Here is a 25,872-nt window from a genome sequence, read left to right on the forward strand (position 1 = left end):
AGCAATTAAATTAGTATAAGTAATTATTCACTTACTGTATTTTCAGATCTATTAGATGCAATTTTAAACCTCTAACCTCATCAAAACAGGACTGCGCCCCACAATCCAGAGCGCCCTATACACGAATCCACTCGGGTGTCCCAGCACGACTTCAGTAAACTACAAAGCTGCACCACCCGCAGAACATGCAAACACACACCTAGCAGACAGCGACCGTGCGGTGAAAAACACCCTCAGACACACTCATCACTCCACGCTGACGAGCAACGGAACGGAGGAATGAACCAAAAAAAGCGAGTGCAATGTGACACTTCTAGACACAACTGAACAACTGAGTCACTGCGAACACGCTGACAAACCAGCGGCCCCAGACAGCACCCTCCCTACACGCCACAACTGAACAAAGCCCAGTGTCACCGTGAACGAAACAAACAAACAAAACCACTCACCCATCACACTGTTGTGTTTCCTTTAAAGTCCCACATGGTTTATTTGTGAAAAACGTTCAAAAATAGACCATTTAATGACAGTGCGTCTTATAATCCAGAGCACCTAATAGTGCAGAAAATACGGTAAACCTTTATCATCTACATTAAAGAGGAATAGAGGATGTAATTTCTTTGAAACACTATTAGTCTTTCCTGTGATACTGGAGTAACCTACCAGGTAAATGGGTAGTATGTTATCTCTTTTTACAGAGTAATTTCATCATTAGCTTTCTGTAAAATAGAAAAATGATGGCAGAGGCTCTGATTTGTGGTGAATTTATTAAAAGTCACAACCAGTCCCTCTTGACAACTGGCAACAGTATAACAAAGACATGGACATGCTAGGATAGCAAATAAGAGCATACATGACAGGGCTTAATGGGTCCCAATAATTATGGACACAATTCAATTAGTTCAAATAGTTCATAGTTAATAATAAAAATTAAAAAAAAAGTATTTAAAATGATAAAAATTTGCTTGGAAGGACTGACATATTTTATAGAAATAGTTTCCTTTCATTTTGAAGTAATATTAAAGTATTTGGAAGAGAAAAACTGACAAATTATGTAAAATCATGCACCTTCTTCTTCTTGCTTGCACAATTTTCCCTCGGTTACCATGACCTTTCTTAATGTAACCGGGTGATTAAAGTATGTTGTCCTGCTGTGTTGCGTCCGTGAGTGCGTCCACCTGTGCGTCGCTGCGCGTGGCTCCCGGCGTCACTGATTACGCGATTAGAAAAGGCTGCGCACGTCGTGGTGAGGCAGTCGGGGCTTTCTTTGGCTTCTGAAGGCAGCGCGTGTAAGTACCGGAGTTGGTCTTTCAATATTTCTTATAGAATTTGCTTTAACTCGATGTGTCAGACTACATTTTAAAGGTTGTCTGGAGTAGGCGGTGGTGCCGGCGGCCGCTCGTAGCGCTCCGAGCCCCATGTAGAGCGCCCCCCTCCCTCTTCTAAACTTGTGGTAAATGCTCTTTGGTTGTATATCTGGGGTGGTGGTCGCTCATGGTCTCCCTGAAGCTAATTTATTTTTCCCTGTGTAACAGATTGCCACTGCTGCATTATTCTTGCTCTTTATTCTTTATCTTATTCTTCGTGTTGGTTTTAATTGAATATTGATTAACAGTAGCCGAGGTCTTGGAGGGAAGTGCAATATTTGGTCAGGGGGTCAGTGCAATGCGAGGTCAGGTCTCAGGGTTGGCACAAGTCACTTTAGTCCAAATAGGCCTCCTTAGCACGAGCACTTTCACCAGCTGGAATTTTATGCCCTTTATTGTAACGAAGTCTACCTCAGACACCTTAGCACACGCACACTTTAAGTATTATTACATTATCCAGGTTTACAGTGCACCTGCACTTTAACTTATTATAAATGTAGGGTTCAACTAGTGTTTGTTTTTTTGGTATTAATGTTTGGTTTGGATTATTAATTAGATTTGTTGTGTTTTAGTTTGGGTTGTTTGAGTCCTACATTTGACAATTGAGTGGTGTGTAATTGTATCAAGAAGGAAACCAGAAAATGAAATATATTTTTTTATGTTTAGAAGATTTAAATAAAGAGGTGTAACTTTTATACCACATTGTCCTTGTCCTTTTTTATGCCAGAACGGATTCTGTGAGTAAATAAGGGTTCTCGGTCACAACATTACATTAATAAAAAATCTCATGACTGAAAAATCTCATGACTGAAAAAGTAAGAGGTTTTTCAACCTAATCTTGCACCATATGGTAGAAAACTATATGAAGCAAATATTCAAACCAGTTTGTTAAGGATATGGAAGTGAGAACCAAGAGTTATCACTGTTTGGATTTATTGTCCAAAAAGTGCTGCATATTTCATTCCCTCCGTTACCGACATGAGTTTTAAAAAAATTTTTTTTGTCAAAACTTGAAAGAATATCACAGGTTTAACTTGACCCTGTTGGAGTGTAACTCTTTCCTACATTCTGATACTTTACTTATTTCAATAGTTCCTCTAGTTTCTGAATAAGAGACATTTGAATCTAACCCAGTTACATCATAAAGCACCAGTAATTACCCAATAATACAGAGTTATTTCATAGTAATACTTGAGATATTTCTAGGCAATTACTTATCATTTACTTACCATTATAGGTAGTTACCATTATTTTTTACCTGTTAAGTACCATGTAACTTCTCTTTTTTACCTTATTACCCGGTAGACACAGTAATTAGGGGAGAGTAAAAAAAAAAAAAAGGGTTACCAAAGTGTTTTTTAGTCCTGCTTTAGTCCTGCTTTAGTCCATCAACTCAGTTCAGCCCTGTTGAATTTCACAATCGGCCGGTCTGTTTAGAACATTAGTCCTTCCTGTAATGACCGTGTCTTTTGGCTTGATGCAGCGTGTTCTGGGTCTAATTAGAAACACATTGTCCCCCTTTGACCCATCTCCTGCTGAGAGCCTCTATTTCCACAATTTATTTCTAGTTTTCTATTCGTCCAAACCCACTCCACCTCCAAGTTATGCAGGATTTTACTGAAACTTCACAGGACGAAACCAGGAGTGAAGCAGAACTAAACCAGGACTAAACTAGGACTGGACTAGGACAGAAGCAGGACTAAAGCAGGACAGAGGATTAAACTAGGACTAAACTAGATGTAAATGAAATCTGGACTGAATCAAGGCAAGGTAGGGTCAAATTAGAACTATAAACGGGACTAAAAATACCTAAACTAGGGCACATCCAGGTCTAAACCAGGACTAGACCAGGGTTCAAACATGCCCCGAGCAGCAGTCATCTTTCTGTGCCTGTGTTTACTCCGCGGGGCCGAGTCGAAGCCCAACTGCAGGCCGCTCCAGGCGTCGTTCTGCGGGGCCGTGGGCTACTCCACCAGCGGCAGCCCCACAGGAGTGTCCGGGTACAGCCTGCGGGAGGTCGGGCAGATCGTGGAGACGGCGTGCTCCCCCGAGGTGGCGACGCTCATGTGCAGGTGCGTGACTCTTCTGACCCTGTGCTTCTCGTTTCTCGAAGAGGAGGAAAGCTGTTATTTATGTTTTCATTTATTGACAGTGGAATGGATACTCTTGTAGGTTTTACGTCATTATTAGCTACTTTCTGGACTGAAATGGCAGAGGGGGTCAGCTCTAGGTTCCCGCGGCTCTTCATTTGCTGGGTTTGTTAAAAGGTCCTATTACACAAAAAACTGACTCATGTGGGCTTTAAGTCATGTTACGTCATCAAAAACATGGAGGTGATCCTACACTGCACTACAAAAGCAAAAGCCCCTAATTCTCCAGAGTGAGAAACTGAGAAAAATGACTTCAGAGTTTGTTTTGTCCAGACAAATGTAGAATAGGCAGGGCTCCCAAATGTGTAAAATCTTGAGCTCAAAATTGACCTTTGACCCTTGTTTGTCAGTTCCTGTTCTGTCTTTGTATCATGAGACAAAAATAAGTTTGTGCAAAAGCAAAAGGCAGAAACTAACATGATCATGATTTGTTTGATTTTCTTCAGACTTCCATCCAAGAAAAACACGTCACCAAGCTCCAGTCGTCATGTGTGTGTTTGAAATGATCTAGAAGAGTTTTGGATTTCCTGTTTAGTGTTGATCAGGATCGTGCAGTGACACTTACACAGTGAAACAGTTTGACACAAGTGACTTTGCAGTACAGTGTGTACAGTATGAAGAAATACACATGTGGGGTGGGGGGGCAAAAATTCAAGTTAATGCATCTGATATAAAAATGTATTGAACAGATGCATATGTACTCTAGTTTATGAAACTGACTTTTCTGTACCATTTTTGGTTCTAAAGTTCCATCCGTTTTAAACAGACCATGTGTGAAATATGGAACAAAAATTATTTCCCAAATTTCAAAGACCTGAAAATCATGTCAGATTTTCCCTCTGTTACTTTTCCCTCCATTACCATGACCTTTCTTAATAAAAAATCTCATGACTGAAAAAGTAAGAGGTTTTTCAACCTAATCTTGTACCATATGGTAGAAAACTATATGAAGCAAATATTCAAACCAGTTTGTTAAGGATATGGAAGTGAGAACCAAGAGTTATCACTGTTTGGATTTATTGCCCAAAAAGTGCTGCATATTTCATTCCCTCCGTTACCAACATGAGTTTTTAAAAATTTTTGTCAACAACTTGAAAGAATATCACAGGTTTAACTTGACCCTGTTGGAGTGTAACTCTTTCCTACATTCTGATACTTTACTTATTTCAATAGTTCCTCTAGTTTCTGAATAAGAGACATTTGAATGTCAAAAATCTGCCCGTTTCCCTCCGTTACCACTTGACCAGACCCACAGGTGAGTCTGGCTGAAACACTGGACAAAAGCATTACATAGTGGAAAAATATACAATTCTTTATTTTAGTTAATATTAAAACAGCTCATTTTACACTTTTTTTTTTTTTTTTTAAATAAAAAGTACACATTTAACAACAATTTGGAGCTAAAATCTGGGACACAAGTAAAACCAAATCTCACAAAAACAATATTAGTAATCCAAAAAGAAAAATTAATCAAACCAAGACAACTAGTTGAATCCCAGGAGTCAAGAACCAAAGTGCTAGTGCAGTGCAAATATCTGTTTATACATACAAATTTGCTATAGTATTTTCTTTTAGATGTAAAGTGCTAGGTGCGTGGTTTGAATGTTGAGACTTTAAATGTTTTAAAGTACAAGGTGCTGCTAGTTGCACTATCCACTATTGCACAACCCACCCCAGCCAATAAATACACACACTATAAAAACTACACTCTAACTGCAGATAAAAGGAAATATGGAATCAGACTGAGAGAATAAGACTATTTCAAGAGCATTTGAGAGCAAAAACCAACAGCAGCAACGTAATCTGCCACATAGAAATACACCGATTACCACACACGAAGTCAAACGCCACCACCCAGAGCCTCTACCTGGATTCTAGAACAGGTGTACTCTACATTGGGCCGGGAGAGCGTTAGGAGCGGCCGATGTCACCACCTGCTCCACACAACACCTTTAAAAGTAGTCACAAGGAACAAGGCATTAAAACAAAGTTCAAAGAGAAACACTGAAGGAACAACTCCAGTACTCACACGCGCCACGTTCACAAGCCACCGAAAGCCCCGACTGCCACACTACGGCGTGTGCAGCCTTTCTAATCAGTAATCAGTGACGCCGGGAGCCACGCACAGCGACCCGCAGGTGGACGCATTCACGGACACACTACAGTCAGAGAAAAGTCTAACCGTTCATAAACAGGACCAAGACATGGTCCTGTTTATGAACAAAAGAGGGTCACAAATGCTCAATATAAGTATGCTGTGTGTTTTATAACCAAGAATGAACACGCCATGAGAGCAGACTCAATGGCAAGAAAACTCTTGTAACAACACATTGGACTTCTGGAAAGAAGTAAAAAGCATGACTGCCAGAAAATCGTCACTGCCGTGTGCAATAGATGCACCTCTGGCACTGAGAACATTTTGGAGCTTTGGCGTCAGCATTACAGGAGCTTATTTAAGTGTGTTCAGAGTGACCCTTGTATTTTGAATGATGTTGACTATGCAGATGTAATTCTGTTACATGAAGTTCTTGAAGCTATCACCAAACTGTCTAATAATAAGGCTAGTGGGCAGGATGGTGTTTCAGCAGAGCATCTAAAATTTGCAAGTGTGAGGTTAGCACCACTGCTTCCATCTGTTTTACAGCTTTTCTTGTTCATGGATTTTTACCTGACTCTGTGTTAACTGTGTTGCTACTCCCTGTCATTAAAGATAAATTGGGAAAGTTGGCAGTTCTGACAATTACAGACCTATAGCTTTGGCCAGCATAGTGTCAAAAATGATTGAAGTAATCCTGGACAGGATCTCACAATTTATTAAATCTACAGACACCCAGTTTGGGTTTCAGGCTCTGCTGGGCACAGATATGTGTGTATGGTCTAAAAGAGATTATTGCTAAATACAAGAGGCAGGATTCATCAGTTTTTATGTGTTTTTTTTTAGATGGATCCAAAGCATTTGATAGGGTGAATCACCAGAAACTATTTGTGAAGATGATTCAAAAGGGTATGCCCAAATACATTGTTAGTGTTTTTTGATGTACTGGTATGAAGAGCAGACAATGCAGATTAAATGGGGAAACAGTGTGACTGCCCCTTTTAGGGTCAGCAATGGGGTCAGATGGGGGGATTCTGTCCCCAGTTTTATTTAATTTGTATCTAGATTAATTGTCACCAAAGCTTAGAACATGTAAAACAGCTTAAAGACCAAAAATGTGGCTGTTTGCTACAGGTGTTCCAATCAGTAGGAGCAAAGAGGGTGCTCTTGGAAAAAAGGATCAAGACTCAAGACACAACGGATTCCAGGCACTCCAAAACAGTAGAAAAAGTAAACACATCGCACGAGGAAAAATATAATTAAAAGGCCTTTATTTGAATGGCCAAAGCCAACATGTTTCGACCTCAACTGGTCTTCATCAGGGCTTAATTAAGAACAAAGCCTGGGCGTGGCCTTCAAATAGAACACATCAACCAATAGCAAGACTGGAGGAAATTGGAGGCAGACAAAACAGGTGCACAAAAACAGGTTGACAGGTTGACAGTCTACATACATATAGGCATATTCATAAATTTAATTATTATTTTATCCATAATGTGCGATGTGTTTTTTAATGTTGCTTTTATGTCTTAATGTTGATATCTGTTATGATTGATGCAATTAAATATTAATTTTATGAATATGAATTACACTAATGTATAATGTGACTCTTGAACCTGTTTAAAACCTTAGTTTTTGTTGTGTGGCTGGAAATGTTGTTGTGAGGATCATTTAATGTTTGCAGATGATTTGGTTGTTTTTAGTCCAAGCACCTCTGGTCTCCAGCAGATACTTAACATGTGTTCAGCTCACAGTGTGGAGCATGATCTAAAGTATAATGCAACCAAGAGTCTGGTCATGATCTGTAGGACCAAAGAAGATAAGCACATGAGATTTCCTGACTTTTGTCTGTCAAATGTTGTGTTGTCTGTTACAACAAAAATTCAATATCTCGGGCAGATCATCAGTGCAGACATGACAGATGATGATGATGATGTGTACAGACAGTGTAGGACGCTCTGTGCTCAGGCAAATATTCTTATGCATAAGTTTGCTTCTTGTACAAATGATGTAAAGGTGTTTTTGTTTAAATCATATTGTACAGCGTTGTGCACAGCTCACCTCTGGACTAATTATAAAAAAGCCAGTTTGCAAAGACTGCAGGTGTTTACAGTGACGCTTTATGGATTCAAATGTTTGTTACTGCTCGAGTGAACACTTTGCAAGCTGCACTAAGAATTTTAATGTACAGTTTTATCTGCAGACTGAACAAATCAGACAATGAAATAATAATGTCACTCACAAATATAAGATTCAGTGCAATAAGATCTTTTAAAAAACATGAATGTTTATTGTTTTGTATTGTCACTGTCCTTGTCTGTGTTTTTGTTGTTTTATTTTTTTTTAAATGGACCATAAGTTCGGAATAAAGATGATGATGACCACCCGGTTACACACACAACACTTTCACTTTAAAGATAACTTAAGTATAATTGAATACAAAACTATATTTATTGAATGTGTTCAGACCCTGTGCCAAGACCACAACAAAACGAAGGAGGCCAGAGGTTGGATTTTAAAATAAAATATATTTATGAACTAAATCGCAAACAAAACACACACTGTTTCTGCCTTTTGCTTTTGCACAAAAACTTATTTTTTCTCTCATGATACAAAGACAGAGAACAGAAACTGACAAATAAGAGTCAGAGGTCAAGTTTGAGGTCAGTGTTGTTACAACCCAGCTCGTTTGGGGTGAGGGAAGTAACAAAAATAAAACCAAGATGTAAAATGGAATAAATTAAATAATGTTTAATTAACAGGAATGTAAAGGTAAATTAACAAAAGACTAAAAATATACAGAAAACAACCTAAACTAAGAAACAGAACAACAGAATAAACAGAGTTTTGTGCCACAAAAGGGGTCACACAGACTTACACAAAAACGAGTGGTAAAACTTAGGGACACACACTAAACTAAAACACAAGTTTCCCAAATTAAACCACATAAACCCACAAACAGAATCGAGTGACCAAATCAAAAAAAGGCACAAAACTAAACTACACACACACACACACACACACACACACACACACTCTGCAGGTGTAGCTGCAGGTGAGGTGGGCGTCGACCTGCCCCACCAATCACGGACCAGGGCTCCTGCAGCAGGAATCAAGAGAACTCAGCAAAAATTAAACAAATTAGAACTAAGGCCTGGGGCCGTAACAGTGTTTTTCACAATATTTATTCACATGATAAAGAAGATCTCAAATACAAACAGAATGACACCAACTCATTTTTGACCAAACATGATGTTACAGTGTTCTGTCTTTGTAGGGCAGTAGAATTAGAGGTACATTCCACGTCGCTCACTGTATTTGAATTGTGGAATTATTTCCTGGATGTAATAATAGTTTTTACATTGGTCCATCAGCCCGTCTTTGGTCAAACTTTGGTGACCTGACGGCATTATTGATTATCACAGAATCAATCAATTTATATGCTGTTGAGAGATGTTTTTGTGCTTCCGCTTTTCATTTTCCAAGTTTCACTTAAATAAACCTTTTTCACAACGGCTGGAAGTGTCGCGATGTAGGTAAACCTAACTCCCGGTTAATGCTTTTCTCTGGCAAAATATCTGTGGAAATGTCTCACGTATATTCCACCGGCTTCATAAATCTGCCCCATTACCAAATCTTCAGGTCCACAAAGGATAAACATTCTAACGTGAAGAATTTAACCACAACTATCAAGAGAAGAAAGACAAAAACTTAAAGAAGAACAACGACGACACATTAGGGACACACTCAACTAAACCAATGTTATGGCCATGAATAAAACAGAAGTAATATGTCATAAATAAGTAACTTGTTCACTCAGACTGATTTTAGAATTCAAATTAAAAATGGATTTCATGTTGTAGATATTTGCATAAACAGAGGGATTTGTGCTGTTTAAATGCTACAGATGTTCACAGATTACATCTCTAACATTTAAACTGCTCAAGTCTCTCCATTGATGTTAATATCTACTGTACATCATGAAATTCATTTTTAATTTGAATTCTAGAATCAGTCTGAGTGAACAAGTTATTTACGTTTTCTTCATGATCATAACGTTAGATATTTGTTTCTTCCCTTGACAGTTGTGGATAAATTGTTTATGGAAGAATGTTTATTGAAGAATGTTGTTTAATAGTTTGGTGAGAGGGAGATTTATGAAGCTGGTTGGAAAATATTCCAGATAAATACACAGATATTTTGCAAGAGAAACCCTCTCAGGCTCAAATACATTTTTAGTATCAGAAAAAATCTGATATTTGGGGAAAATTATAATATGGGGTAGTAATATAAAATTCTGACTTTTTTTTATCCTTTGTGAACAAAAAAAAGTATTTTGCACTTCTGGCAGGCCGTTTGTGTGTAGACGTTCTTGCACAGTCTGCATCGTCCACGTTTATCAGCATGGATGAGAAAAAAGGCTCCTGAGTAAAAAAAGCTCATAAAATATGGATGTGGAGTAAGTAGGTAATTGGAATTTAGTTGTTGCAAATCTGCAACGCCTGCCTGGAGAGGGTTAACCGGAGTTATGTTTACCCTACAAAGCGACACTTCCAGTCCTTGTGAAAAAGGTCGATTATAAACCCCAAAATCCATGTCTGAGTGAGTGGAACATTTTAGCTTAAAGGTTTTTTTGTTTGTTTGTTTGTTTTGTTTTTTTGTTACTTTTGTGCACATTATTTGTATATTGAATACTTTGGATAATCCATCATAAAAGTGCAGTGGTTCACTCTGTAGTCACAAAGTCAGCACTACAGTGACGCCTTTTGGGAGTGAGATCTCAAAAGAGACTGCTCGAGGTTAACCCGCTTCTGTGAAACATTCATCCTATTTACTGCAAACCCACCCTACAGAAGAATGCAGATGTCAAAGGGATAATAACACAGGTTTTTAAAGAATTACAAAGTTTTATATTTACTAACAGGAATGGAATGAGATAAATAGCAACAACAGGTCATTTGGGACTATTCTCACCTCTGTAATATGCACATGTCGTGTGTGTGTGGGCGGCATCCGAAAAAACACTAAAAAGATAAATCATTTGAACAGAAGTGGATAACATTACTCAGCTGACATGTTTTCCAGATAATCTGGCTCTTTTTTGGGCCATATTTTCTTAAATATTTGATTGTTTTGCATAAAAAATGACTAGAGAGCATCACTCAAATAAAGCCCAAATACAATGACTAATATAAATATATATGTGTCATTTTTAAAGTTATGCATAAAAATAAATATCAGTCATGGTGAGCATTCCTCCTAATGGATCATTAAACTGATCAGAATTCTGTTTTAAATCTGTCACAAAAACAAAACACTGCAGCCAGTGCCAAAAGGACAAAAAAACTTTCAAACTAATGTGGTGTCAAAAGTGTGATTTGAGAACAAATCAAAATCAAATGTCAGTGGCCCGTTCCCCAGTTAACAAAATAATTATTTCAACACTTTTAAAACATGAGTAATTTAAAATGATAAAAGTTTAAGATGGCCAAATAATTCTTTATGTCCCCTCAGCTGTCTGTTTTGAAAAGATGTAATTATCGTTTTTCTCCGTTAGTTTGGCTCATTTCTTGAAACAGAAATAACATTCTCAAAACAACATGGACAAATCTCCAAACCACTTTGCAGTCGTTCACAACAGAATGACATTTCTCATTGATTTCATCAGTTTGTAAATGTCTTGGTGCATGTGTCAAGTGTCTCAGTGCATCTTTGCTGCACATGGTTCTGTACAAGTCGTCTACAGTTTGCACAATGAGCCACATTTAGCACATTTTACAAATAAATGGATCTTGCTGATCTAAACTGATGAGTTGATTCTCAGTCTGATGGTTTTTCTCTCCAAAACATGTCAGCATCATTTCACTGTCTGAATCATCATCTGTACAATTGTCTGTTCAAGTGTCAAAATTAGTCAAGAACATAACACCATGAACAACATATATGATTTTTTTTGGAACATTTGATAAATTCATGGCAGTGATTGTCAGTCAGGTGAAATGAGATCTTCCTATCACACTGTGTGATCATGTGGGACAGTGTGAATTTCCACTGTGGCTCATCAGGGTCTGGGTCACTTCCATCTAAAGATGCTCATGGAGCCACTACCACCGTCCTCTCCTTTCCTCAATCTGACTGAGGAGTTTTTTCCTCTTGGAGGTGGAGAGTGGATGAACATGTGGCTCCAGACCAGACGTCTCTGCTCCATGCACTAGACGCTGCGTGTGAGGACATCACATGGATCAGTTTAGGAGACGGTTGAGACATTCTTTCCATTTCCATCCATTTCTTCCCTCACTGCATCACAAGAGAAAATATCCACTGAGATGTGAGTGAAAATCTGTGGTCAAACAGAGAGCAGCGTGTGGATGTGCAGGAGGATGAGGACGGTGACCAGGAGAGGAAGAGTGATGACAGTGACCAGTGAAAGTGTCACTCTAGAAACTTGATTTACTTTATTTACAGCACTGTTGGCTAGATATTATTGTTATGGCTTCTAGTTTAACATGAGCTGTAACACATGTGTTAAGGAGCCAGGCCTGTACTACGCGGCCTGAGTCTCACTTCTTTTTAAATAACTTTAACAATGCTCAAAATATCACTTAGCTTTAAAAACACAATGTAAATAACTCTAACAACACTTAGAATATCACTTAGAGTTATTTGTATGGTGTTTTCTAAAGCTAACAACACTTAAAATATCACTTAGGGAACACTTAAAATTTCACTTAACTTTAGAAAACACCTTATGACATACTCCATACTCTATCTCGTCACATTTGCCAAACACTTACTTATTTTTAACAGTACCTCAAAGCATTCAAAACCTTGCAGATATTAACCTATTTTCAGCAGTGCCTCAAAACATTTATCCAGATTTAGCTTTACACCAAACATTCCAAATATTCACTTATCCTTAGCAGTGCCTCGAAAACTTTTATCCAAATTCAGCATTGCATCAAAAACATTGCACCAGAGAATTTCCCCAACATTGCGTTTTTAGTCAGACAACTCACCTAGGATGACTGGACTTGCTCGTGGTAAGAATATATGTATATTAATTAAAGGGAGAGACTCAACAAAAGATCCCAACAAGTGATTTGTCTTTGTCTTATTTTTCGGCTTTTTATTAATTTTATGCACTACTCATGTGGCTGATACCACTGTTCGTCATCGTGCAAAAGTTCGCTCACTCAGGGTTTTTAGGCCCGGAAAGCTCACAACAAGATGACTATGACCAACTCACTCAGTAGTCGCTATTTTACTAGAAAGCTCATACAAAAACAATTAGGACAAATCACTATGCAAGTACCTTTTTGGAGAAATTACCCTGTAACCAGGTAAGCTATAAAGCACTGCCTAGTCCAAATTAGAGATCTGACCTCCTTAGCCAAGTTACTGCCGGAGGGGTCAATGCCAACCAAATCAGGATCCCGCTTCTATGCAGATTTTTTCAGTATTTATCTGAGGTCACAGGACTCCACCCAGGTAGATGCAAAGCGATTAGAACGTCACATATAGCACACATTTTCTAAGTGCAGGCAACACTTTTAGAAACTGCAAACATCACTCCTTCAGGCAAAAGCTCCTCTTCCACCCCCAGGTGCGAGGTTAACTGCCATTCAGCTTTGTCCAAAGAGCAGGAAGCTCGCGCCTGGTCCGTTTGCAGGCTTCCTGCACACAGCATAGCACATAATGTTACAAACCAATGTCAAACAAGGGTCAACTGTCAAAAGAACAGAAAGCTCTTATTTTTCCTGCACACAAACATAATAGTTACAAAAATTAATGCCAAACAACACAATCCTGGAAATTAAGTTGGAAGAATCAAAGAAATCTATGTAAAAGAAACAAGTCAGGTTAAATCAAAACAAAACAAGTAACTTATGCTAATATAGATCACAAAAATGCCTCTATCATCTAAATCAATCATTCTTAATCTCTAATGCTCGAACAGCTATTCGTTTAATGAAATAAAGCATTATGAATATCTTCATCTGAATGTCAGGAGTCCCTCAATGGATTCTATGCCAAAACCTTCATCTTTTTACCCAACCCGGGTGAGCTCTCCTGTGGCCAAGGGGGGGTACACGACAACATGTAAATAACCATCCTTAGGGCGTCCGCTTCTTGACTCACACGAAATGTACAAAAACTCACGTAGTCTGTAGTTCGTTTGATTTCTTTTATTTGCAGATTTTCAGCGTTTGCGTATGCAGTTCAGTTCAGTTCAGTGTGGTGTGGTGTGGTACCGTGTCGGTCGCCCTCCACAATCCCATAGTCCCCACACACCTGTCTCCCTATTTGACCTGATTATTTGACCTTATTTCCCTAGGACACACCCTCTTACACTATAAACCAAAAGACAAATTGACTGAAAAAACTTAAATTGGGACTGAAAATAAATCATTTTAACATTTCTATAATGTAAAGAATAATATTTTAATAATTGTTTTAAGGTATAATAAAAATATGAATTTATGGTAAAACATAAAATAACTTTTTAATAAATTAAATTATGGCTCTAACATCTCCAGCCCCTAATTGCTGGTCTAGCAATTACAGAATTATTAATAAATAATAAGTAATAATTTTACATTCTATTTCAAATTTTTCACATTTTATTAAATATTTTTAATATCTGGATGAGGGGGGTAGTCAAGTAAGGTCTGGTCAGTCAAGTTTGGTTTTGAGGCAGTTCAAATGTCCATCCATTTAATCTTCATTTTCTAATATTAAGTAGAGTTTGGTGACAGGTCGTTGGAGGATACCAGTCTTAGTTTTAATGAGGGCACTTCGTACCAATCCTTTACTTCCAGGTTGTGTTTGCAGGACTCTTCCTAGGATCCATGAGTTCCTGGGAGCGGTGTGATCAGCAATGACAACAACATCACCTGGTTGTAAATTTCTTTTCACTTTGTTCCATTTGACTCTTTGTTGCATGATTGGGAGATATTCTCTAATCCATCTTTTCCAAAAGAGATCTGCCAAATATTGGACTTGCCTCCATCTTCTCCTGGAGTAAATGTCTTCTTTAGTGAATAGTCCTGGGGGCATTACAGGTTTTGATGTAAGCAGGAGGCGATGGTTTGGTGTGAGCGGTTCCACATCATTTTTATCATTTGTAACTGTTGTGATGGGCCTGTCATTCATTATTGCTTCCACTTCACAGAGCATCGTTTGCAGAGCCTCATCATCTATAACTTGTTCCTTAGTAATAGAGCACAATATCCTTTTCAGAGTGCGGATAAGTCTCTCCCATACTCCACCACGATGAGCTCCTGCTGCAGGATTGAATGTCCAGTCTGTGCCTTTATTCAGGAGTGTTTCACTGATTTTGTCATGATTTAATTCTTCCAGTGATCTTTAAGTTCTTTATCTGCTCCAACCAAGTTTGTGCCTTGATCCGATCTGATGCTCAACACTGTTCCTCTGCGACATATGAATCTTCTGATGGCATTTATGCATGAGCTGGTGTCTAGACTATTGGCTACTTCCAAATGAACTGCTCGAGTCTTTAAACGGGTAAAGATCACGCCCCATCTCTTTACAGTAGTTCGGCCGCGTTTGGTTTCAAATGGTCCGAAATAGTCCATGTTTACTGTGCTGAACGGTGGCATGTCTGGCAGCACTCTGTCTTGAGGAAGATCTGCCATCTTCTGCTCTCCAGCCACAGAGTGCATTCACCGGCAATAAATGCAGTTTTTTATGATGTTTCGTGCGGCAGCATTAGCAGAAGACATCCAGTACTTTTGATGGAATTTTGACAGCATGTGGCTTCGGCCAGTGTGACCAATTTTCTCATGAATGTTTCTGAGTATCAGTTTAGAGATGTGGGACTTTTTGGGCACAATAATGGGATTTTTGATCTCTGTGGGCATGGATAGTTTGTTAATTCTGCCACCAACTCTTAATAGGCCATCTTGATCCAGCTTGGGGTCCATTTTGTAGAGTGGACTGTTCTTTTGGCAGTACTTTCCCTGATTTATGAGGTCAATTTCTTGTTTATAGTATTGTCTTTGTTCATAGGCAAGAATACATTGTTCAGCATTTTTTATATCTTTCACTGTCAACTTCTCATTTTCACACAGTTTTTCATCTTTCTTTACTTTTGTCTTTCTCAGCAGCAGTCCCTTGAGCTTCAGCATCCATGCAACACTTCTTTTTAGTTTATTCCAATCTGAAAAATACTCCATTAGTTTGCTGGTGGGACTCTTTTGTACAATGTTGACAGTGTTCACAAAAACATCTTTCTTAACTTCAGGGTCCTCATTTGATACAGCATATCGCATTGCCTCTGGAATTGGTGGCCATTGTGTTTCATCATATGCCAAGAAATCAGGTCCATTAATCCATCTTTTAGATTTCAAGAAGGCCTCAATGTTCACACCACGAGAGGCGTCATCTGCAGGATTGTGCCTAGAATCAACATGTCTCCATTGGTCCATTGAAGACAGTGCTTGGATTACTGCAACTCGATTTGCAACAAAGGTTTGAAATCTTCGTGACTTCGAATGTATTTCAATACAGACTGACTGTCCAATAAACAGATTCCTGTAAATCCATTTTCAGCTCTGATTTCAACATGCGATCAACACGAACAGCAAGAGTGTCAGCAGTGAGCTCCAGTCTGGGGATAGTCATTTTCTTTAGGGGTGTTACTCTTGATTTGCCCATTATTAAAACCACGTGGACGTGTCCTGAGCTGTTTGTTAGTCTCAGGTAGCTGGCTGTGCCGTACCCCTGCTCGTTTGCATCAGAGAAGTGATGCAACTGAGCTGTTGTTGTTTTACCAAAGTTGGTTTTAGACATCTGTTTATTTGAAAATGTTTTAGTTGTTCCAATTCAGATAACCACTTTTCATAACACTGACACAATTCACTGGGAATAATTGTATCCCAGCCGCACTTAATTTGACAGAGATTTTGCAGGATAAGTTTTGCTTTTAGCACAAATGGAGCTACCAGGCCCAAGGGGTCATAGACAGAACTTACAGTGGACAGAACAGCTCTTCTGGTAAGTGACTTAGTTTTGACTGAAATCTGGAATCCAAATGTATCATTTTCTATATTCCATGTCACGCCTAGAGCTCTTTCAACAGGTAGTTTCTCTGTCTAAATCAAGTTCTTTTATTTTTGTTTTGCCTTGTTTTCTTCTGAAATAGTAGATAAAACAGCACGATTTTTACTGACCCATTTAATGAGTTTGAAACCTCCTTTTGCACACAGTTTACTCAGCTCTTTGTCTAGCTGAATAGCTGTTTTTACTGTGGGAACAGATTGGAGACAGTTATCTACATAGAAGTTTGATTTTAGAGAGGGTCTGGCTGCAGACACATGGGGAAAGTGGAGCTCCACTCCAGACCGGAAACACGTGACCTCCACCAGAAACACGTCATATCTACGATAGACTTTTATTTTTATTTTTTTTTATTCGTATTAGCCATATTAGCCGTGTCCCAGTTCCAGGGCGGCAGCTTTCGAAGGCTGTGAAGGCTGCGGCCGTCACTGTAGCTGAAATGTGACAGGTGTAGCCCACGGAGCCGCCCCGTCGCCTAGCAACCGAGACACTTTGCTAATGCTAATGCTAACAACACGTACCACACAGATGATGCACGGGTAATCAAACTTGGAATTTTAGACCAAGTTATTCTAATAATTCTCATCCAAATCTTATGGCTAAAAACGATAACTTATGTTTAACTTTTGCAAAACAAAACGGTGATATTTCTGGGATACATCTAAAATAGACTAAATTGCCTTAAAGTTTCAAAAACTGATGAGATTATTAATTATTAATAAAGTATTTTTAAATTGATAAAGGATTACATTTCTACCGGGGATGTATTTAAGTCAGTTTATAAAGACAGACGTCTCTGCTTTGAGAAAAGATGGTTTATTAAACAATCAAAGGATTATAAATACTGTAAATACTTTATCATAATGTGACTAGTCAAACATTAAACCCATTACACAAACACAAACACACTCTGCATTAATAGGTGAGTACAAACAGCTGTATGTCAGTGTACTCTCAAAGAGTTGTTCCCATTCTGCTGAAGCAGAAAAAAAAATCCAAAATATGATCAGGTGGAATACCACTGCTTAACTGCAGTACAATAGTACATTCTTATAGTACATGTAATTAGTTACTTTCAAAAGAGACAGAAAGTAAATGGCACATTTCATCATGACTCAAACATCAGTACAGACTGAAAAACATTCAGAAAAACTTATTATGAGCAACTTATGACTCTAGTTTTGTCTCATACACTTGTTAAGATCATATAAGGACACATTTATCATGGGACACTTCCTCAGTGATAAAGATGTTTAGGTGCTCCTCAGCTAAGACGAACAGAAACCACCATTTTACTGTTTCACTTCTGGAGGAAATTAGACGTTAAACCTAATCTTTATGGACACATCACTATTAGGACACATTAGGAACAGCAGCAGACAGAATGTGCAGGAGGAAGGCCTGATGCAACCAGAGGCCCCACAGGTCTGCTGCAGTCTGGACCTGCTCCTCCTCCTCCTCTGTGAGTCTGGACATGGACAGTGGAGACATGACCCAGTGGACTAGGCCACTCAGTCTGATGTGTCTCTCGTCTTCTGGAGGAGGAAGAGCAGAATGGGCCTTAAGTCTGACTGGTTGAAATTTCTGTCTGCAGAGTGAAAACCTGTAATGACACACACATTAAGAAAACTATTACATAAATCCAAACAGCTAAATCTCACATTTGAGAAATGTGTATTTTCAGAAAATTAAATAATGATTTCAACATGAGCCTGATTCATTTGCAGCTCTTATTATTATTGGAGTTTTCAATGTAACATGTCCCAGACCTAAACAGAGGCAGGAAGTCTGGGTCAGCACTTCCTGCTCAGTGTTGACTTTTCTTTGTCATCTGCATTTGACCCATTTTATGAATCATGAGCGTCTCATCAGCCAACATTTCTGTGGCCCCAGCAGTGTGTTGTGTTCTCATACAGGAAGCTGCAGACGAGAAAAGAACATGAATATCAAACAGTTGACTCACTGTTCTGATATTAGATGTGACAGGCCAAACAGACACAGGTGTGTCTAGTATCTACAACAGTGTCTGCAAAATCTGTTCAATGAGCCTCATGTCCACCTTATATCTGACCTGTCCAGGCAGGATTCTTTACTCTTCACTTTACAAACATGCACGGATTATTAAAAGCAGATCACGTGTTCCCAGAATGAAATGCACACGTTGGAGGTTTATGTTACGTGAATATAAGTAAATATAAGCTTTGACATGTTTAATGTTTTATACATTAAACATAAAAAAACTGTGTCTTTTATGTTTAATGCATGAAATAATGCATGTTTTTATCTTACCGCACTTACACTTATACTGGCCAAGTGTTTACAAGTTTAACCCAGTCACTGTGCGTGAAAATGCGGCGTTTTCTCCTCGTAGTTTCTTTAAATCTCTCTGTGAGCTTCTTTACCCCTAACAGTAAAAACATGATTAGTGTTTGATGGAAATCTGTCCAAATATGAAAGTTTGAGCTGACTTTTCATCGTGTTAGCTGCAGATTACTAATCAAACTTTTAGCTCAAATCTCCGAGGTTCATGCAGTTAAAAATAAACGTATTTGACAGTTTTGTGGGAGTTATGGCTGTATTTTACATTTACAGTTGTGTTAGTAAGGATTTCCTAAAGTTAAAAGCGTGTTACTCGCATGTTTTCTCCGCCTTCCAAATGGTCATTTTGCTCTGTGTTTATGTCAAATCAAATCAAATCAAATCAAACTTTATTTATAAAGCACTTTTCATACAAAATGCAACTCAAAGTGCTTTACAGTGATTAAAAACAGTCCCGCATTTCCAACCACCCACCCACCAACCCAACCCCACATAGTCAAACAACTCAAACACACACACTCACATACACACAAACATGCACACGAACATGCACACACACACACACACACACACACACACACACACTCACACACACACACACGCTAAAATACATAACCGGACACAATAAAATGTGAGGCTGAATACAGGCGAACCAGTTGAGAACGCACCATCAGAGGAGCCGTCTGCACCGGGAGCAGAGAGACGTCCACCACCACCAGGAACCACCACAGGAGCCAGGGGAGAGATGAAGCCCAGGCACCTGAGGCCCAAGCACCATCCCTCCGCCCACATGACAGACCCAGCAGCCACAGCTGACCTCCACTCCCGATGCAGAGGCTCCTACAGAGGAGACACTGGAAATCCTAAAAAATATGCCTAAAATAAATAAATATAATAAAATGTGTACAATAAAAACAAGTAAAAGTATAAGATTTCAATCAAAAGCTAAGCTAAAAAGGTGGGTCTTGAGCCTGCTCTTAAAAACATGAACGTTCTCTGCAGCCCTGAGCTCCTCCGGCTGCAGGTCCATAGACGAGGGCCATAGTGCTGAAAAGACGCCTCTCCGTGAGTGTGTGTCCTGACTTTGGGAATGACCAGGAACCTGCTGCCAGAGGAGCGCAGGGTCCGCGAGGGTTCATAAGGTAAAAGCAGTTCTGAAAGATAAGAAGGCCCAAGACCATTAAGACATTTAAAAACCAGTAAAAGAACTTTAAAATCGATCCTGAAACTCACAGGGAGCCAATGCAGTGATTTTAAAACCGGTGTAATGTGGTCCCGCCCTCTGGTCCTCGTCAGGACACGCGCTGCTGAATTTTGTAATAATTGCAAACCTGAAATACTCTTTTTGGGAAGACCAGAGAGCAGGGCATTACAGTCGTCTATTCGACTGGTGATAAAAGCATCAGCGTCTCGGTGTTGGCCAGAGAGAGAATGGGGCGGACTCTGGCTATGTTTTTTAGGTGATAAAAAACAATTTTTGTGATGTTCTTAATGTGTGGGATAAAAGTCAGCTCAGAGTCAAAAATGACGCCCAGGTTTTTCACTTGAGGAGAAGGGTTAAAGGACTGTGTTTGTAGTTTGGGTAAAAGTTTCTCTCTCTGGGCCTCAGGACCAATGACTAAAACCTCAGTTTTGTCCTGGTTAAGCTGGAGGAAGTTTTCTGCCATCCAGGATTTGATTTCTAGAATGCAGTTAAAAAGGGCATCCATTGGTCTGGTGTCATCAGGAGACATGGAGATGTAAAGCTGCGTATCATCTGCAGAGCTGTGGAAGTTGATTCCATGTCTCCTGATGACACCACCAAGAGGAGCATGTACAAGTTAAAAAGCACAGGGCCTAAAATGGAGCCCTGGGGCACACCACATGTGATTTTATGGACCCTGGAGGAGCATGTGTCTACACTCACCATAAATGTTCTGTCTGTGAGGTAGGATGTGAACCATCTGTGAACAGCACCGGAGAGCACCAACACGGTTACCTTTTGTGAATCATAATTTAATCTAAAATCATTTAAAATCTTTGCCAGGGCGGTCTCGGTGCTGTGATTCACCCTAAAACCAGACTGAAATTTTTCCAAGATGTTGTGATCGTCTAAGAAATGATTTAGTTGGATAAAAACAAGTTTTTCTAAAATTTTGCTTAAAAATGGTCGGTTAGACACTGGTCGGTAGTTGTTAAAATCATTAAAATCTAAATTGCTCTTCTTCAGCAGGGGCCTCACCACTGCAGTTTTGAAGGCAGAGGGAAAGACCCCCGTCTGAAGAGAGCAATTCATCATGGTTAAAATCTCATCCCTAAAAGATCCATAAAATGACTTAAAAAATGGGGTAGGAATCGGATCTAAAAGACATGTGGTGGGCCTCACTGAGGAGAAAACTTTGTCAAGCATCTCAGCATTAACCAGGACAAAACTGTCCAGTGTTTCCTCTGGTCCAGACAAACACTCAGATGTACTAAAAACAGAGCTTTGACAAGATAAAATATCAGATCTGATAGTGTTTATCTTACCCATGAAGTGGTCTGCAAACTGCTCACAGAGAGAGTCAGTGGGTGTTAAGTAAAACGTGCTAAAATCAGGATTTAAAATGTTGTTAATGGTTGAGAAGAGGACCTTAGGATTATTCTTGTGATTGATGATTATTGTGGAAAAGTAATGGTTTCTTGCGTTTCTTATTGCGTTGTTGTAAGTTCGTTGTTGATCACTGAATAATTGGTAGTTTATTGTAGTTTTGTTTTTCCTCCATCTCCGTTCTGCCCTCCTGCACTCTCTCTTGAATTCTGTCAACTCTTCAGTTCTCCATGGAGGTTTTATTTTGGTTATGCTTTTAGTTTTGAGTGGAGCAACCAGATCCAGAGCTGACCGTAGTTTACTGTTAAAATAGTCGGTGATAAAATCGCAAGGGGCAGGTAAAACCATTGAGGGATTTTTATCTAAAACTTCGATAAAATTTGCAGCCACTTCAGGGGTCAGACGGCGCTTCCTCACAGTTCTCACAGAGGTCTCCCGCTGTATAAAACCAGTGATGTTAAAAAACACGCAGTAGTGGTCAGACACAGCCAAGTCAACAACAGAGGACACACTAGTGGTCAGGCCATAGGTGATGACCAGATCCAGAGTGTGTCCTCTGTTGTGAGTTGGCTGTGTGATGTGTTGAGTAAAATCCATATAATTAAGAACATTTAAAAATTCATTTGCAACAGGATCTAAAAGATTATCTATGTGCAAGTTAAAATCACCGGTTATAATAATCATATTAAAAGAATTGTGTAAAATAGATAAAAACTCAGAAAACTCATTGATAAAACTACTGCATTTCTTTGGTGGTCTGTAAACCGTGACACATAAAATCTGAGGGTTGCTAAAAACAATTGAGTGATGTTCAAAACTTGTAAAATTGTTCAATAAAATAGGTTTGGTGGCCAAAGTGTTTGTGCATATAGAAGCAGTGCCACCTCCCCTTTTACCGTTCCTGGTTGAAAAAGCAAAGTTAAAAGTGGGTGGTGAGGCCTGTGAGAACAACTGGTGCATCTGTACCCAGCCATGTTTCTGTTAAAAAGAAGCAGTCAAGTTCTAAAATCAGGTCATTTACAATAAAAGACTTGTTCAGCAGAGAGCGGACATTTAAAAGGGCCATGTTTAAGGTTATTGGGGACTGAGAAACTACAGGAATTTGTGGTAGATGTGCTTTTTGAAGGGATCTGAGATTATTGATGTTGGCAGTAGTTTTATGAGAAGATTTATGCTGATGCTGCTCTCTGCTGATAATAACGGGAATGAACTGTCCTTGATTATATTGTCATGCTTCTGCTAGTGTGAGTTCGATATTACATGAGAGGAGACGGGATCCGGGGATGTAGTCGGTCCTTTTTAAAAAGTTCAGGTCTCTTAAAAATGTGATAAAATTGTCCACGTAGGGGATTTTATTGTCTCTGCAGTATCTTTTGAGCCATATGTGCAGTGCTCTCAGGCGGCTGAACTTCTCATCTCCAAGACGAGGTGGTACAAAGGGTCCAGAGATGACACACTGTTTGTCTAAACTGTGGATTGTGGTGATGAGAATTTTGAAGTTGTCCTTAAGTAATTCTGACTGCTGCAATTTGAGATCATTAGTTCCGACATGAATAACTACCGTTGATACTGTGGGGTGATGACGTATGATGGTGGGGGCGGAGTCTGTGATGTCCTTCACGAGAGCACCTGGGTGACAGGAAGTGTGGCCTTTTTTAATTCTCACGTGCTGGACCATGGAGGAGCTGAGAACCAGCATGGACGGGTCTGGCCTGGACGTCGGGGTGAGGGCACCGCAGAGATGTGAGCCGAGCTCTGCAAGGCAGCACGGTCTGGAGCGAGACCATCTCCTCGCTCACGTCGAGCGCTCGGGCTCGACATGCGCGAGGAGGGAACGGAGGCCCCTCTTGCACTACATTGAGAACTTTGATCTTTTTTGGAAACGGAAGGACCTGTTTGAGGGAAATGGCCCACACCTAAGCAGAGGTGGAGTGAGAGTGTTGACGGAAAACCTCTTCCACGCTTTGAGGCACCGGGCTGGACAGGGTCCTGTGCATCCAGTGAGAGAAAAGAGAAATGGGAGAAGCATCCCTACTGCACCAAACAGAGAACCAGCCAATGAGTCAGCACCATTGACAGCACCACCACTGCCACAACCACAACCACTTCCCCCTTCCCCAGACAACAACTCAGCAGCATCACCACCTCCCGCTCCCCCAGAGAACAAGTCAGCAGAACCACCTCCCCCCCAGAGAACAAGTTAGCAGAACCACCTCCCCCTCCCCCAGAGAACAAGTCAGCATCACCACCTTCCCCTCCCCAGAGAACAAGTCAGCAGAACCACCTCCCCCTCCCCAGAGAACAAGTCAGCAGAACCACCTCCCCCTCCCCCAGAGAACAAGTCAGCATCACCACCTTCCCCTCCCCCAGAGAATAAGTCAGCAGCACCACCTCCCCCAGAGAATAAGTCAGCAACACCACCACCACCTCCCCCAGCGCCACTAGCACACCCATCACCTCCGCTGCCCACAGACCAGCCTGGAGTCCCCATTGCTACATCTACTCCATCAACGGACTCTTCACTCTCCTTCTCCTCTCCACCTTCACCCATGGCACTGCCCAACCATCTAGAAAGCCTCATCAGATCGGGAATCAAGATGGTTCCTCTCACACCTAACATAGCACGGTCAAGGGTTCTGACATCAACTATGTTGAACTCTCCCCCATACAAAACTGTGCCTGTTTCACCACCAGAGACTCTCTCAGCTCTCCCCTCACCCAAACCTCCCCCTACTCCACCTCCTCGGTCCTTACCTGGTCCCTCACCCAAACCTCCCCGTATTCCACCTTATCGGCCACCTCCTCGGCCCTCACCTGGTCCCTCACCTGGTCACTCACCCAAACTCTCCCCTGCTCGCCCTCCCCCGCCTTTCCCCAGAGCTGTTATCACCAAGAGCTGGACGCACAGGGCCTCTGCTGTCCCAGGACATACAGTCATGATAAAGGTAATATCAGGCTGGGGCCCTGCGATGGAGCTATATCTCCAATTACAACACGTAGACGGATTAAAAGAAGGACAGTTAGACTGTCTAATCAGAGAAATTTAGTTCACGTTCCCTGTAAGAAGATAAAATCCAGTCCTACTGAAACTAATCAGAAACTTGCTGTGCTCAATGTCAGATCTTTATGTAACAAATCATTTCTAATTCATGATTTTATTTCTTCTTTTAATCTTGACTTTATGTTTTTAACTGAAACATGGCTTGACAAAAACACAGGCCATGCAGTGCTAGTGGAATCAACCCCTCCCAACTTCAAATTTGAATCTGAAACACGAGCAAATAAAAAAGGTGGAGGAGTGTGTGCATTTTTTAGAGATCATTTGGTTACACACAGGTCGTCATTTGGGGTGTTTTCATCGTTTGAGTATGTTTCCTTCAAAATGGAGCTAAAACAATCACCGTCCAGACTCTACATAGTCATATACAAACCTCCTCAGCACTGTCAAAGTTTTATTGATGATTTTACTGAGATGCTTTCAGACTTTGATGGTTTAGTCATTACAGGTGATTTTAATGTACATGTGGATAATGTGTGTGACAAAAATGCCAAAGAGCTTAGTGTTGTCCTTGAAACTTTTGGTCTGACTCAGCATGTCAGTGAGCCCACTCACAACAGAGGGCACACTCTGGACCTGCTCATTACAAAAGGTGTAAATATTTCAAATGTCAATGTGGTTGATGTTGCTCTGTCTGATCATTTCTGTGTCTTCTTTGACCTGTCTGTTATTCCCAAACCACCGGCTGCTCCTACAGTTGTTCGAAGGAGACACATAAATGATAACACAGGTGCACTGTTCATGGAAATGATACATTTTGAAATTGCCTCATGTTCTAATGTTGATGATGTGTTGAACTCTGTGACTTTGAGTGTTTTGAATGTTCTGGATGCCATCGCCCCGATAAAGGTTAAAATGGTTAAAGAGGCAAAAAGCTCCGTGGAGGAATGATGACTCAGTCAGAGCACAGAAAAGGCAGTGCCGGAAGGCTGAGCGGAAATGGCGCAAGTCAAACCTCCAGGTTCATTATGAGATTTACAGAGGAACAATGCATATGTACAACTACACTTTGAGTAAAACAAGAGAGAAGTATTTTTCGGACATTATTGGTAATTGCAGTAACAACTCTCGTGTCCTGTTTGCAACAGTGAACAGATTAACAAACCCTCCAGCTCCACTGCCACTAGAACTAATTTCCACATCTAAATGTAATGAGTTTGCAGTTTTCTTTAATGACAAAGTTCAGGGCATCAAAAATGCCATCAATTCCACAACACAAATAACAAGCATGAAAC

General features: G+C 40.1%; 1 protein-coding gene and 1 long non-coding RNA gene across 2 annotated transcripts in view; one reads left to right on the forward strand and one right to left on the reverse strand.

The window, feature by feature from the left end:
- The first annotated feature begins 3,022 nt into the window (after nucleotides 1-3,022).
- Nucleotides 3,023-25,872, forward strand: part of LOC110163992 (uncharacterized) — a 60,209-nt gene continuing 37,359 nt past the window's right edge. The window contains exon 1 of the mRNA XM_055164092.1: nucleotides 3,023-3,439. Within this exon, the coding sequence (XP_055020067.1) occupies nucleotides 3,228-3,439 (212 nt within the window). The 5' untranslated portion in view covers nucleotides 3,023-3,227. The remainder of the gene's footprint in view (nucleotides 3,440-25,872) is intronic.
- Nucleotides 17,703-19,094, reverse strand: LOC129411867 (uncharacterized). The gene is made up of 3 exons (XR_008633476.1): nucleotides 18,990-19,094; nucleotides 18,461-18,611; nucleotides 17,703-18,294 (listed from the first exon to the last, which is right to left on the reverse strand). It is a non-coding gene; the product is annotated as an uncharacterized LOC129411867 (long non-coding RNA).

Source organism: Boleophthalmus pectinirostris, unplaced genomic scaffold (assembly GCF_026225935.1).
Source record: "Boleophthalmus pectinirostris isolate CB_2022bp ecotype Guang Dong unplaced genomic scaffold, ASM2622593v1 HiC_scaffold_6, whole genome shotgun sequence".
Lineage (NCBI taxonomy): Eukaryota > Metazoa > Chordata > Actinopteri > Gobiiformes > Gobiidae > Boleophthalmus > Boleophthalmus pectinirostris.